This window comes from Oryza brachyantha, chromosome 2 (assembly GCF_000231095.2).
Source record: "Oryza brachyantha chromosome 2, ObraRS2, whole genome shotgun sequence".
Classification (NCBI taxonomy): Eukaryota; Viridiplantae; Streptophyta; class Magnoliopsida; order Poales; family Poaceae; genus Oryza; species Oryza brachyantha.
This window is the reverse complement of record NC_023164.2, coordinates 9,982,826-9,996,604: the sequence shown is the minus strand read 5'-3', so window position 1 is coordinate 9,996,604 and position 13,779 is coordinate 9,982,826. Positions and strand designations below refer to the sequence as shown.

The window sequence follows — 13,779 nt, the reverse complement described above, 5'->3', positions numbered from 1 at the left end:
TTTGAAACCGTTCTAGTTCCTCTTGCGACGTATTTTTGTTTCGTATATTCGCCTGGTATATCTTGATAGGGCATAAATGTTTCATATATATATATGGGGATTGTGATGTCGGATACATTTTTCTAGAATATGTATTCCTTATGCTGTTTATGTAATCTGGGTTGGCTCCTTCACCGGAGTCCCAGTTTTGTTTTCTTTGAGCTCCCCAGTGTCATCATTACAATAGTTGGCAATGGAATTCAGTAGGATGGTGTTGTTTCATCCACAATATATCTTTTATTGTGCTGTATGTTCTCACTTTAAGTTTTTTAAGTTTTTTATGGCAAGCTTATGGCCCAAAAATATAATGTTGCGTCACTCTGTAGAATTTTGCGACAAAATATACATATTTTTATATTATTATGTGATAATTTAGAGACAAAAGTTTGAATTGTCCCTTAAGATAGTTTACTTTTTCATCTATCTCTAAGATATAGGCTAGAATGGAACACGTCAGTCTAAATATAATTTTTTTAATTTCTTTCATCTTATAAGATGCACACATAGTTCAATTTTGAATTAATTTGGATAATCATGTAGAAAATCATTTAACATATAGAAAATAGTAAACCAGGTCAAAAATTCTTAAAACTTATACTAGACAATTTATACCTAGTATATTACATAAAAATGTATTAGTGTATAAAAGATAATTATTTTTGTGTATCACTTTATCGTAGTGCAATAAAATGAAAAGACAAAAAATATTAATCAAAGATGAAATAAAACAAGTCTCGTATTAGCCCAATTGGCCCAATAATTTCTAACCGTCCATCCAAATCCAACTACTCTGATCCAAACCCTAACCGCAGCCCCTCCACCCTATTCATCCCTTTCCAGCTGCCGCCACTCACTTCACTCTCCTCTTCCTCTCCCTCTCTTCTCTTCTGTCTCACACTGACGGCACATGCCGCCTCCTCCTCCTCTCCGGCGCGGCGCCGGCCTCCTCCCCTCTTCGGCACGGCATCGACCTCCTCCTCCCCCTCTCTGGCGCGGTGCCGGCCTCGTTCCCCTCCAGCAGCGCGTGGCGAATTCGGCAGCGCGCGGCGGATCCGGTGGCGTCGGCCTCCTCCCCCATCTGCAGTGCAACATCGGCTCCTCCCCCTCTCCGGCGTGGCGCCGGCCTCCTCCCCCTTTCTGGCGCAGCACCGGGCCTCCTCGCTCTCTCCGGCGACGTGCGATGGATCCCGTGTCGCCGTCCTCGGGGAGGGCCGGATCCGCCGCGCCTCCGACCCTCTCCCTCACGACGGCCTCCGGCAGCAACGCGGGAGGGCCGGATCCGCCACCTCCAGCCCCCTTTCCTAGGGACGACGGCATGTGGCGGAGACGAGGGGAGGGCCAGATCCGCCACCTCCGGCCTCCCTCGTGGATCCGGCGACGACCGGCGACTGCGTGCGACATGGCGACGTGGTGCGGCGGCGGGAGCGGCGCGCTGTCCAGCATTGTGGGCCGGTGCCGTAGACAGATTGGGCCGAGGCCACGGCCTGCTAGGCCTCGTGTGCCGGACAGTCATTTTTTAATTGGTTGATAAATTTGTGCTGTAATAATGTATGGAATGCTGCATGTTGGTCTGAATTGGGCCTGTTATTTTAATGCTAATGCAAATATAATTTGGTCGGCATGTTATTATTGTGTTCCAATAATGTGACGTGGATGACACCGTTAATTATGACATATGCAGAATAGGATCGAAACACATGATGATTAACCATTCAATCACGTGGCACTGTAGATCATTCTTATTGTGCCACGTGTCGCAGTTATTGGCTTGTTGTAAAGCAAATTCTAAGATGTCGCCGAAAAAATTCTAAGACGAGAAGATTCGTAGTAGAAAAGGAGATTCTACAACGAAATACACAACTTCTGTGGCGTGACTTCTATGACGAAAGAAAATTCATCATAAATTTGTCATAGAAATTTATTAATGACGAAAAGAAATGTCTTAGATATTACATTCTCCCCTACTATAGGTGATACTAATTGAGTATCAGATGTTACCGTACTGGTATCTTGTCGGAATCTTCCTGTTCCAATATCAGATTTGGTACTTGTCGGAATCTTCTCGTTCCAATATCAGATTTGGTACCGATGAGATATCGTGTTTGATATGTCGTCGGAATCGTCTCGTTTTCAATATCAAATCGCATATATCAATGAGGTATAGCGTTTGATAGCTCGTCGGAACCAGGGTTTACGTTACCGCGGTAACCGCGCCCTCCGCGGAGGTACAGCTTCGGTAAGACGAGGTAACCGAGTTTAAATTTGAGGAGAATTTAAAAAATTTGAGGAAATTTAATTAAAAAAATATATGTTGTCTATGTTAATATATAATGTAGCTTTGACAAACAAATTCATGAAAAAAATATATTTCAGGTGTAATTAAAAATCATAAACGAGAATTTCGGGAAACAAAAATTAAAAAATAGCCTATTGCAAATAATATTTCATAGGAAGATGGTTAAGAATATTTTGTTATTAAGTCATTATTAATTTACACTAGACACTAGGGCACATAATGTTATAATACAAATGTACAAAGATGGATATATGGAAAATATGTATGAAGAAAAATTATACGTGCACTTTAGTAATAATTGGTAGTAGGTATAGTTGTGACGTATTAATCAAAATGAAGTTGTTACATGTTATTGGTGTGAGTTATTTGGTGAAGGGTGATATGAGTCATACGACGGTGTATGTTTATATGTTGCAATATCAAGAATTTAGAAAAGGTCATGTGAAAAATTTCATGCTTTCCCAAAAACATGTCCTATTTTCATATTTTCTATGTCACAACTCACAAATATAGTCACAAAATATTTTTCTATTTTTCATGTATTTTTTAAGATTTTTTAAGATTTTTTTGCATTTGACATCACACTCGCGGTTTTCTCACGGTAAACACGGTTTCGGCTACAAAAACCGCACGGGAAACCACGGTTTCCGCCGTTCTTATGCGTTGTTTTAACACGTACTTACCGCGGTTACCGCTCGAAACCGCGCGGTAACCGTGCAAAACCGCGTGGTATTGAATTCAAATTTTTTGTTTTTAAATTAGTTGCGGTTTTTACGGTTTTTACGGTTACCTTGTAGATCCGCGGGAGTGCGGTACCGTGGTTTTCGTGGTAAAAAGGTAAGAGGAACCCTGGTCGGAACCATCGGTTCCAAAACATGATCGCTTATCGTAGCAGTCCCCTTATTTAATTTAGGAACTATTATTTTATCATCTAACTATTATAAAAATAAGAAAGGTTTCCGCCTTCGGCTTTGTAGCCTGCTGGTATTTGCACTCATACAACACAGCTATACTAGGTAATACAATTAAGAATAAAAATAAAAATAGAATCACATTAGGATTCTGTATATATTTTTTCCCGAAAGAGAAAACAAGCATATTTTTTTTGACTAAATAGGACGTAGATTTCACCTCCAATTCGTATTTCATTCTTCTTTTAACCTGTCACCTGCGGGCCATTTGATTTGTTTTTTAACATTTAATTCTTTTTAAAAAATCCAAGCAGACATATAATTAATAATAAAAATGAAATTATAATACCACTCAAATAAATTAACGTGGATCATGCTTCACTGTTCCTGACACAACGCACGATTTGTTTTTAAAACTTATTTTCAAAATTTGTTTTAGTTTATACAATTAAAATTAACTTGATCCAATGTAACGCACGGATATTTTTTTAGTAAATTAAAAATCGTATTAATATGGCATGGAAACAAAACGTATTTACATTTATTGTGTTGGAGCATAAGACGCTATTATGAGCATTAGAATAAAACAAAACGATTGCAAATCTATAACTCGGCAGCAGAATAAGCACGATTATGGAATTTCAGGTCAATATCGACATGAAAAGGTATAAAGACCCTTTAGATGGGTCTAAAGACAAGTTTATCAACGACTACCTCCTCACGGCTACGCATAAAACCATCAGTTCAACTGGTACGCTAATTGTCATATCACTTAACTATGAAGACAAAAACCGTCTGTGATTAGGGTGGATAAATAGCTCGTGGCTCGTTAGCTCGCTCGACTCGTGACAAATTCGGCTCGGCTCGTTTCATTTTTCTAACGAGCCGAGCCAGCATTTTAGCTCGTTAGAGATAACGAGCCAGCTCGAGCTAGCTTATGAGCCTAACGAGCTATACCAAAGACACACGATTCGCCGGTGTTCATTGATTCCAGTCTGGAATGCATGTGTTCAGTACTTCATAGGTTCACCATGTGATATTTGGTTCAAACTTTAACATTTAGATACAATTTCATATGGTTTTAATGTTTGAACTGAAAATTTGCTTGTATAACCTATTAAAAAATTGTTTAGATTCACTTTTCATGCATGGCTCACGAGTCTAACGAGCCAGTTTGAGCTTTATAACGAGCCGAGCCGAGCTGGGTTTTTAGCTCGTTACGATAACGAGTCGAGTCGAGCCAGCTCGTTATCCTAACGAGCTGGACCGAACTGAGGGAGCTGGCTCGTTATCCACCCCTATCTGCGACGATGACCTTGAGGTCGTTCTTGACGAGCTCTCCATCGTCGCCTTGCCGATGATCACCGCAACCTTCCCAGCCAACCTACAAAACCGGTGCTTCTCCATAGATCACAACCTCACAACTTGCAAGAAATCAAAACACAAAGACAAAGTAGATCAAATCAAACACAAGCTCACGATAGCAGCGGCGACGACGACAAGGATTTAACAGTTTTAGGTGGTACTAACCGAGTATCAGATGTTACCGCACGGGTATCACCTGTTAGTGGTGCGGTATCATATCTGATGCAAATACCTTATTGAAATCATCTCGTTCTAGTATCAAATCTGGTACCGATAAAGTATCGTGTTCTATACGTCGTCGGAATCATCTCGTTACCGATATCAAATCTGATATCGAGGAGGTATCGTTGATACCCTATCGGAATCATCCCGTTTCAAAATAGGATCCCGTATTATAGCGGTCCCTTTATTTAATTAAGGATTATTATTTTATCATGTAATTATTATAAAAATAAGAAATGTTCCCCTCTTCCGTTTGACGTCGTTCGTTCCGTACGATAAAGCTTTCGTGTGGAGCAGTCAACAAGGGCTTTGTAGCTTGCACACTAGGTAACACAATTAAGAATAAAAAAAATAGAATAAAAATAAAAATCTGGTCATCTAGAAAATATAACTCGGCAGCAGAATAGGCAATATTATGGAATTTCAGGTCAATATCGACATCAAAAGTTATAAAGCCCCTTTAGACACATCTAAAGACAAGTTTGTCAACGACTACCTCCTCACGGCTACGCATAAAACCATCAGTTCAACTGGTACGCTAATTGTCATAACGTTTAACTCTGAAGCCAAAAACCGTCTGCGACTTGAATCTTCAATCCAACCGTCTGCCTCTGAACAACATAACTCTGAAGCCAAAAACCGTCTGCGACTTGAACCTTCAATCGAAGCACCTGCCTGTGAACAGTGAACAGAATAGGTAAGAATGAACTGGCATGCTCATCTGCATCGTTGTTTGAGAAAGAAAAAAATGCAGACTGACTGACACATTGAGAGAAGTTGTGTAAAACTAAGCTATCCTTTCCGGTGGCTCAGTTTTTAAGCATGACTGATACTGCCACTGTTTCATAATGCAAGACTATAAAGTATTGTCTATTTGTATGGATACCAATGAATTTACATATATATACAAACAATATATATTAATCAATAGATAAATCTAGACATAGCCAAAACATCCTACAATATAAATGCAGACTTAGCTTAGAATTCTCTGTGCTCAACCAAACTGACAAATGTGGTTAGCATAGATGTAAGAAATCTGGTCATCTAGATAAGATAAGGCTGCTAAGTTACTACATAAACCATGTCAGTACTAGCAGGTAGCTTGAACAAAATGCAACTTGTGTTCTTTTAGTAACACTAATGGGGCCAGCCAACAAAAATCTGCAAGATTAACCCTAAATTCACTGGACTAAAAGACATCGCAACTTTGAAAATTGAAGCATAACTTCAAACCTTATATGAACCTAAGCTAAAATTAACGAGCAAAACCACCAAGGACTTAAAAAAAGCTACACTGGCTTTTACAGCACAAGATTTATATGAACAAACTAAACAGTAAACATTAAGTATATCAATTGTTTGTAGAAAGAGCACAAACTAAACAGTAAACATTGAGTATATCAATTGTTTGTAGAAAAGAGCATTAGAAGTCAGTGCTGCAAAGAAAAAAAAATCCCAAAATAACTATTCGTGGGTGAGTACGGGATAGTAGAACTTAGTACAAAACATGACAGTGTAAACCTAGCAGACTGTGCATTTGAATAAGCCTAACAATCTCAAGAGTAGAATGCAAGAGTTGCTTTAATCATATCTCTCCCTTGTTCACTGCCTCAATCCCTACAAAGTGTAGGTGCAGCTTGATTTACAGCCAATCAAGAAGAGTAGAATGCAAAAGATGGTATATAAATATCACTCTTGTGTTGTATGATTCTACGACGAAATTGCCCCTCTCAATGCCTACAAAGTATAGCTGTAATTTGATATACGACCAATCAAATATCAAGATGATTTTTGGCTATAATTTTCTTTATTGCACATATTTCAAACTAAATTGACTACATAAGAACAGAGTTGTTTCAATATTTAATTCAGAAGTTGAAATTTTAGAAGGCACAAACACTTTTACACATTTACTTGTAACAGAATTTTACCTACAAATGGGAACATAATGCAAGTAAGAAGAATGCATACCACACACAAAAAGCTTGTTAGCACGTCCATGTTTTAGCCCAGCTAACCAAAGAAAGCTTCGACTACTGCCTTCCTTGTGTTTGCAAGACGGAGCTGCATCTTCACTTCATCTATCCTTTGATTCTTGATCTTGGTTTCCAGGGTGCAAGCCTCATCATCACTAATTAACTCAAATGATCTCTTGAAGATTGACTGATGCGGAACCTCCAATCCGTTCACAAAAGAAGCAAGGTTGGGATACAAAGTCTGCAATTCAATAAACTCCCTACGTATGTTTGTTTCATTAGCTTCTTTGTGTAATACCTCTTCGTGATTTTCTCTTCCCTTACTATTAGTTGTAGCCTCCTTTGACATGACATTCTGTGTGTCCCCATCCAATCTCCCTCTGTCAGCCTTCCCCTTCTTACTCACAACCAAAGTATCATCAGCATGAGTGGCAATTGTGGTGGCCTCCGTTGGAATGACATTCTGTGTGTCCCCGTCCGATTTCCCTTTATCAGCCTTCCTCTTCTTAGTCACAACCAAAGTACCATCACCATGAGTGGCAATTGTGGTGGCCTCCGTTGGCACAACATTCTCTGTGTCCCCATCCAATTTCCCTTTGTCAGCCTTCCCCATGTTAGTCCCAACCAAAGTACCATCACCCTGAGTGGCATTTGTGGCGGTCTCCTTTGATTTACCACTCTTTGATTCTTCCTTCAATTTGTCTTTGTGATTTCCCTTCTTGCTTTTGCTTGGACTAGCAGTTGGAGCAGTCTCCTTAGATGATCCGATCTTTGCTTCCGCACCTGTTTTCTGCTTGGTGGCTTTCCCCTTCTTATTCTCTGCCAGAGTACCACCATTTTCATTCACAGCAGTGGCGTCTTCCTTTGAATCTCCATCCACCTTATCTTTCTTGGCCTGCACTTGCCTCTTCTTACTCTTTGTCGGGGTGCCATTGTTCTGCGAGGCGAGAGCAGAAATAGCTTCCTTTGCATCCTTTCCCCAGATTTCCGATGATAGCTGATACATCCTTAAGTCATCCTCTTCATCCGGTAGGTTGCCGCTCTCTTCAAATTTCTTGGTTGTGGCCGCGTAACGCTTCTTGAGACTCCGGACCTTCTCATATATGCCCGTCTTCGTGATGTTCTTCCTATCAAGGTTATCACCAGCAGCGCCAATAATCTCATCAGCATTAGGCAGCGTACCATGATTCTTAAGATGCGCCACATGTATCTCAAGAATCTTGATAGCGTCAGCCGTCGTCCACAGTGTTCTGGCCTTCTTCTCAGACTTGGACTTGGACTTGGACTTCTTCGCCTTCCTGGACGGAGCAGTCTCCGTGTCAGCAGCTGCCGCCTTCCCCGCCGCAGCCTTGGCTGCCTTCTTGGACTTGCCCGAGAGGGTGCGCTCAGGCGCCGCCGCCTTCTCCGCCTTGGCCTTCTTGGCCTTGCCCGACGGCGCGGGCTCAGGCGATGCCTCCCTCTTCTTCTTATTCTTCTTCGCCAACGCCTCAGATTTGGCCTTCTTCGCCGACGCCTCGGATTTGGCCTTCGTCGCCGCCTCCTTCCGCACGGGCTCCGACTCCAATGAGCCGCCGCCTGCTTCCCCCACCTCCTCCTCCTCGTGGGGGGCGCCACCGAGCATCTGCAGCTGGAAACCTTGCGCGTACGTGTCCATGTCGGAGTTGTCCTCCGACGAGGCGACGCCGTGGTCGCTGGGCTTCTGAGGCGCCGGGGCCGCGGGAGACTCCCCCTCCTCCTTCTCCTCCTCGCCGATGGAATCGTCGGAGGGCTCGGCCTCCGGAGGCGGCAGCGGCGGTGCGCGGCGCTTCCGAGCCATGGCTGGCTGGGGCTCGCTCGCTCGCTCACCGGCCGATTGGGTTTTGGGGCGGCGGAGAAGGGGAGGAATGGAATGCGGTGGGATTTTATTTTGGGTTAATTGCATCCGTGCCACTATAATTATGCCTGATTAGAAAAATACCATTACAACTTCATGAATTGCATATATGCCATTAAAATTTGCCCAAAATTAGCTAGATGCACTGTCTACGGTAGAATCGGCTTTGTACTTGGTTTGTGACTGTCAGATTTTTGTATTGCCGAAAATACCCCTCAGCACTGACCATATGGTTGACCGAGCAACTCGGGTGTGCTAGGCCAAAAATCCCCTTTCCCGAGCTTGGAGGGTGCGGCGGCGGAGGAGCAAGCTAGGCGGCGCGGTGGCGCTGGGGTCAACGACGACGTGCGGTCCAGCGCCGGCGGCAGCGGCGGTCAGGACGGCAGTCCGGTTGGGGCAGCGGTCCGGTCGGGGCAGCTGAAGAGGGCGCGGCCGACTCCCTCGCTGGTGGTAACCCTAGGTTGCGGGGCTGACCTAGGGTGCGTGGTGGCGCTGGGGTCGACGGCGATGTGCGATCCGGCGGCAACGGTCACGGTCGAGGCGGTAGTCCGGTCGAGGCGGCGGTCCGATCGGGGCGGTTGACTCCCTCGCTGGTGGTAACCCTAGGTTGCGGAGCTGACCTAGGGTGCGTCGACCACGACGTCTGGTGGCGGCGGCGAGGCTTGGAGGAGTGCTTTGGGTGGCGGCGGGGTAGGTGATGTGAGTGTGGCGGCTGTGCCTAGTGCCACCATGGATCCAGAGGCAGAGGATATGAGGTATGGTAGTATTGTAGCTATATTTTTGTGTGTCCAATTAGAATGAATTGGTCTGATGCGTTAGGTTTAATTTGCGTATTTAAATAGGAGTTGACATTGTTTTCATTTTGATGTCGGTAAATTCTTGTCCTTAGAGTTAAAAGTTGAAGGTTATGCGTCGATAGATTCTGAGGGTTGACGAAGATATACTAAGGGTTGTGTGCTGAAGTGGGATGTGGACTATGGGAGTTTCTCACTGGACCTGTTGATGCTAACCTTGAGCTTGGAGTTACGGTGGAGTGAACAGCAGACTCCAACTGTGTGGTATCTGAACAAGCTTTGTAATGAGGACATTAGGATTGTTGAGGAATTTCAGTTGATTGATATGTTTGAGATGTACAAGGACCAAATGCATGCTAAACTTATGGTTTTAGTGCTTGATAGTGCACTGTGTGATGAAAATCGTAGTACCATAAGATTCACCACCTCAGCCTTTATGTGTTCTTCCCCCAATTCAGACAGGGTAGTTTGCATCTGCATCTAAAGTGGCAGATTTGAGTCAACCTGCAACCAAAGAAGCAGATGGTACATTGCCTGATGTGTTTGATATGGAGGAAGAGTATGTAGGGGTTAATGATGAGGCTCTTTATATTGAATGTATTTCACCCAGTGTTGATGCCGATGCACCCACTGCTGAACCGAATGCTGAAAATGCTAAAAATGTTCAAAACCCTGGTGATACTTCTATGACTGATCAACCTATTGGAGAGGTTGAGGTCACAGATGATGATCCAGAGGAGTTTCATGTGTTGCATAACCCTGAGCTGCCAGTCATTGAAGAGCTATCTATCTTTCCTGACATGACAACATTCAGAAAAGCGATTAGGCATTTTGCTGTTATGAAGGGATTTGAGCTAACTGGTTTAAAAACAGATCGAACAAGATTCCTTGCCCATTGCAAACATGAGGAGTGTAAGTGGAGAATTCATGCTTCAAGGCTATCAGATGAAAAATCTATTCAGGTTTGTACCATTCTAAATGCTTTTAGGTATAATATGGCTTGTGAAATCAATCCATTCATGTAGTTATATGTCTCTCTGTGTTTGTATGTGTGCAGATAAAGAAGCTGCCCTTTCCACATACTTGTCCTACAACCAAGCTAATGGAGGGCAAGATGGCAACACAGGACGTTGCCGACAGGTTGAAGGATTGGGTGAAGAAGAATCCTGAGAAAGGAGCAAAGGAAGGAAAATTGAAGCTTGAAGAGCAGTATGAGATCAAGTTGAGGTACTCAAAGGCATAGGCTGGTTTGAGAGTTGCAAGGAATCAGATCCATGGGAAATATAAAGAAAGTGTTCAAATTCTATTCAATTGGAAAGCAGAAATTGAGAAGAGATCACCAGGTACAATTGTCAATATTGAGTTGCAGAGGATAGGGAAATTGATGTGCTTTAAAAGGATGTTTGTAGCTTTCAAACCATGTATAGATGGATTCATAAATGGTTGTAGGCCGTACATAGGTGTAGATTCTACTAGATTGAATGGTAAATATAGTGGGCAGCTGGCCAAAGCCACTTCTATAGATGGACACAACTGGTTGTTCTACGTTGCATTTGCAATTTTTGACTCAGAAATTGAGAACAACTGGTTGTGGTTTATGCAACAGTTGCATGGAGCCATAGGTGAACCTGATGGTCTAGTCATATCAACAGATGCATGCAAAGGGCTAGAAAAGGCGGTAGGTGCTGTGTTTGATAAGGCAGAGCATAGAGAGTGCATGAGACATCTTTATAGCAATTTCATGAAGAAGTACAAGGGACCAATATTCAGCTTACATTTGTATCCTGCTGCTAGAAGCTTCACAGAGGAAGGTTTTATGTATCACATGCAACAAATTTATAACTTCTGTCCTGAAGCAATCAACTACTTACAGACCCACCATTCTAGGACTTGGTATAGGTCTGGGTTCAAAGAAGCATGCAAGTGTGATTACCTAACAAATAATGTTTCAGAAAGCTTCAACAATCAGATAAAGGCTCTTAAGGGGCTACATCTCCATGAGCTCGTTGATTCTCTTAGAGAGCTCATAATGGAGAAAATGTGCTTGAGGAGACAAATTGGAGAGAAGATGTCCCTAGGAATCCTCCCTAGTGTCATGAAGGAGCTGAACATGGCTAGCACAAATCTTAAAGTTGTGAAGGTGGCCAGGAGTGATGATGACATGGCAGAGGTATCTTTGGTTGAGAGTGACAACAACACAAGAAGGCACACAGTACACTTGACCACTCATAGTTGTTCCTGCAGGAAATGGCAGGTGACTGGTAAGCCTTGTAGCCATGCCTTAGCTTGGATTTGCTCAAACAGAGGAGTGCACATAGCAGATTTTGTGTCTGACTATTACTCAGCCAGCAAGTTTAGGGCTGCATATGAAGGGAGAATGCCCACAATGCCAGACAGATCAGCATGGCCTCATCAGGATTTAGGCTTTGAAGTTTTCCCACCAAAGATGAAGAGAGCAGCAGGTCGACCCAGAGTTCAGAGAATAAGGGGAGCACTAGAGCCAGGTGCAAAAAGAGTTAGATGCAAGAGATGCCAGGGTTATGGGCACTTTGAAAAAACTTGTAAGCTAGCTGAAGCAACACATGCAGGAGATGAGGCAGAGGAACCTCTTGCAACTCAAACAAAAAGGTATGAACAATTTAATATTTTGTTGCACTAATTTAACTGAACCTAACTTGATACATACATGTTTTTCAGGAAAATCAACACTGAAGAGGCCTCCTCAAGCAGGCCTGCCAAGAAGAAAAAAAACTCCAAAAAAGAAGAAGACCCCCCAGAAGAAGAATACTCCACAGAAGAAAAAAGAAGCAGGAGCAGCCTCCAAACCTCCTGCAAGGGTAGTGAGGAACTTGTCAAGTTGGCTTGCATCCTAAGTGCTGAAAATTGTAAATGCTCACTTTTTATTTTGAGGACAAGACTGTTATGTCCTAAGAATTTCCTATCTGTGTCATTCTGTCTTTGAACCTTGCTATTTTGTACCCGCACCATAGTAGTTCCTATTTGTGTTCGGATGTGTTCTCATTTTGGGCCCAAGGACCTGTTTAATGGCTGCCAGAACTTGTATGTCCAGCTCACTAACTGCTACTATACATGTGAGCCCACATACTGTCTCATTTTGTTATGTATGGCATGATATATATGTTTGGTGGTCTCATTTTGCTTGTATGGCATGATATATGTATCCGAGATGATGTATGTGCTTGATGGTTCTCTGGTTTGGCATGATATATTTGCAAAATGCTGCTGCTTGATGGAAGGCAAAATTGCTGCTGCTTGCTGCTGCTGCCTGCTGCTTGCTGCTGCCGCCTGCTGCTTGCTGTCCTGAATATATATGCTACCAAATATATGTTAAGTTCATATTATACTGTTTGCATGGTTTCATTTTCATGTCAAATCAAACCGAAAATGTCAAGCTCATATTCAGCACTGCATTTTTTTGGGTCAGTCCTGATGGAACGGCTCTGAATTTTTTTGATTCAGTTCAAAAAAACTAACAGCATTATTTCAACACTTGAAGTATCATGCAAACTTAATCCAAAATTTAACACTTCAAGTATCATACAATCTGTCATCACCAAGACTTGAAACAAACCTACAACAACTTTATTTCAACACTTCAAGTATCAAAAAATCTGTCATCGAAAATTTAGCACTGCTTGCTAGAAGGCTAAAAAAATGCTTCAAGTTCAATAATCAACTTTCTCATTGATCATCCAAAATATTACAACAACTTAGTCCATCCAAAATATTCATTCATACAAACATTCATTCATTCATCATCCAAATTAAGCAACCCTTCATACATGCCTAATACATAACGAAACTAAACTAAAAACCGAGCAACCATAATAATCATCACGATTACACAGACCATCCACACCATCTAGAATTTCTATATTTCTCTGCATCCAATTTTTTCTTCAGCTCATCTACCTCCTCCTGAAACATATCAATCTCCACAAGCAGTTCATGCGTTTTAGCCTTACACCCATCAAGCAAGCCTTGAAGCCTTCTATTTTGCTCTTCCTTCTCTGCAATTACCTGCCGCAATGCTTCCTCCTCTGCAATCACACAAAATTCAACCATCTCCTCCACATATCGGTCCACGAGATTTTCCCAAATCCATATCTTACAAGATGGGGGCTGCATTTGTACGAACGTAAGATTGCAAAAAACGGAAGATAACTTCTACAAAAACATCCAAATGTGGCAAGAGTACTTACATCACGCCAGCACTGAAGCCATCGTTGCCCTGGGTTTCTCTCGGTATACGATGTCCGCACCGTCGCCGGCTTACGAC

The 13,779-nt window shown here is 42.5% G+C and overlaps 2 protein-coding genes across 2 annotated transcripts; one reads left to right on the top strand and one right to left on the bottom strand.

The window, feature by feature from the left end:
• Positions 1-5,208: 5,208 nt before the first annotated feature.
• Positions 5,209-8,693, bottom strand: LOC102708023 (nucleolar protein dao-5-like). The gene is made up of 2 exons (XM_006664763.3): positions 6,808-8,693; positions 5,209-5,508 (listed from the first exon to the last, which is right to left on the bottom strand). The coding sequence occupies exon 1, from the start codon at positions 8,626-8,628 to the stop codon at positions 6,850-6,852; it is 1,779 nt and encodes a 592-aa protein (XP_006664826.2). The 5' UTR covers positions 8,629-8,693; the 3' UTR covers positions 5,209-5,508; positions 6,808-6,849.
• Positions 8,694-10,053: 1,360 nt separating this feature from the next.
• Positions 10,054-12,661, top strand: LOC107303401. The gene is made up of 3 exons (XM_015843388.2): positions 10,054-10,441; positions 10,537-12,107; positions 12,177-12,661. The coding sequence occupies exons 2-3, from the start codon at positions 10,864-10,866 to the stop codon at positions 12,439-12,441; spliced, it is 1,509 nt and encodes a 502-aa protein (XP_015698874.2). The 5' UTR covers positions 10,054-10,441; positions 10,537-10,863; the 3' UTR covers positions 12,442-12,661.
• The last annotated feature ends 1,118 nt before the right edge of the window (positions 12,662-13,779 follow it).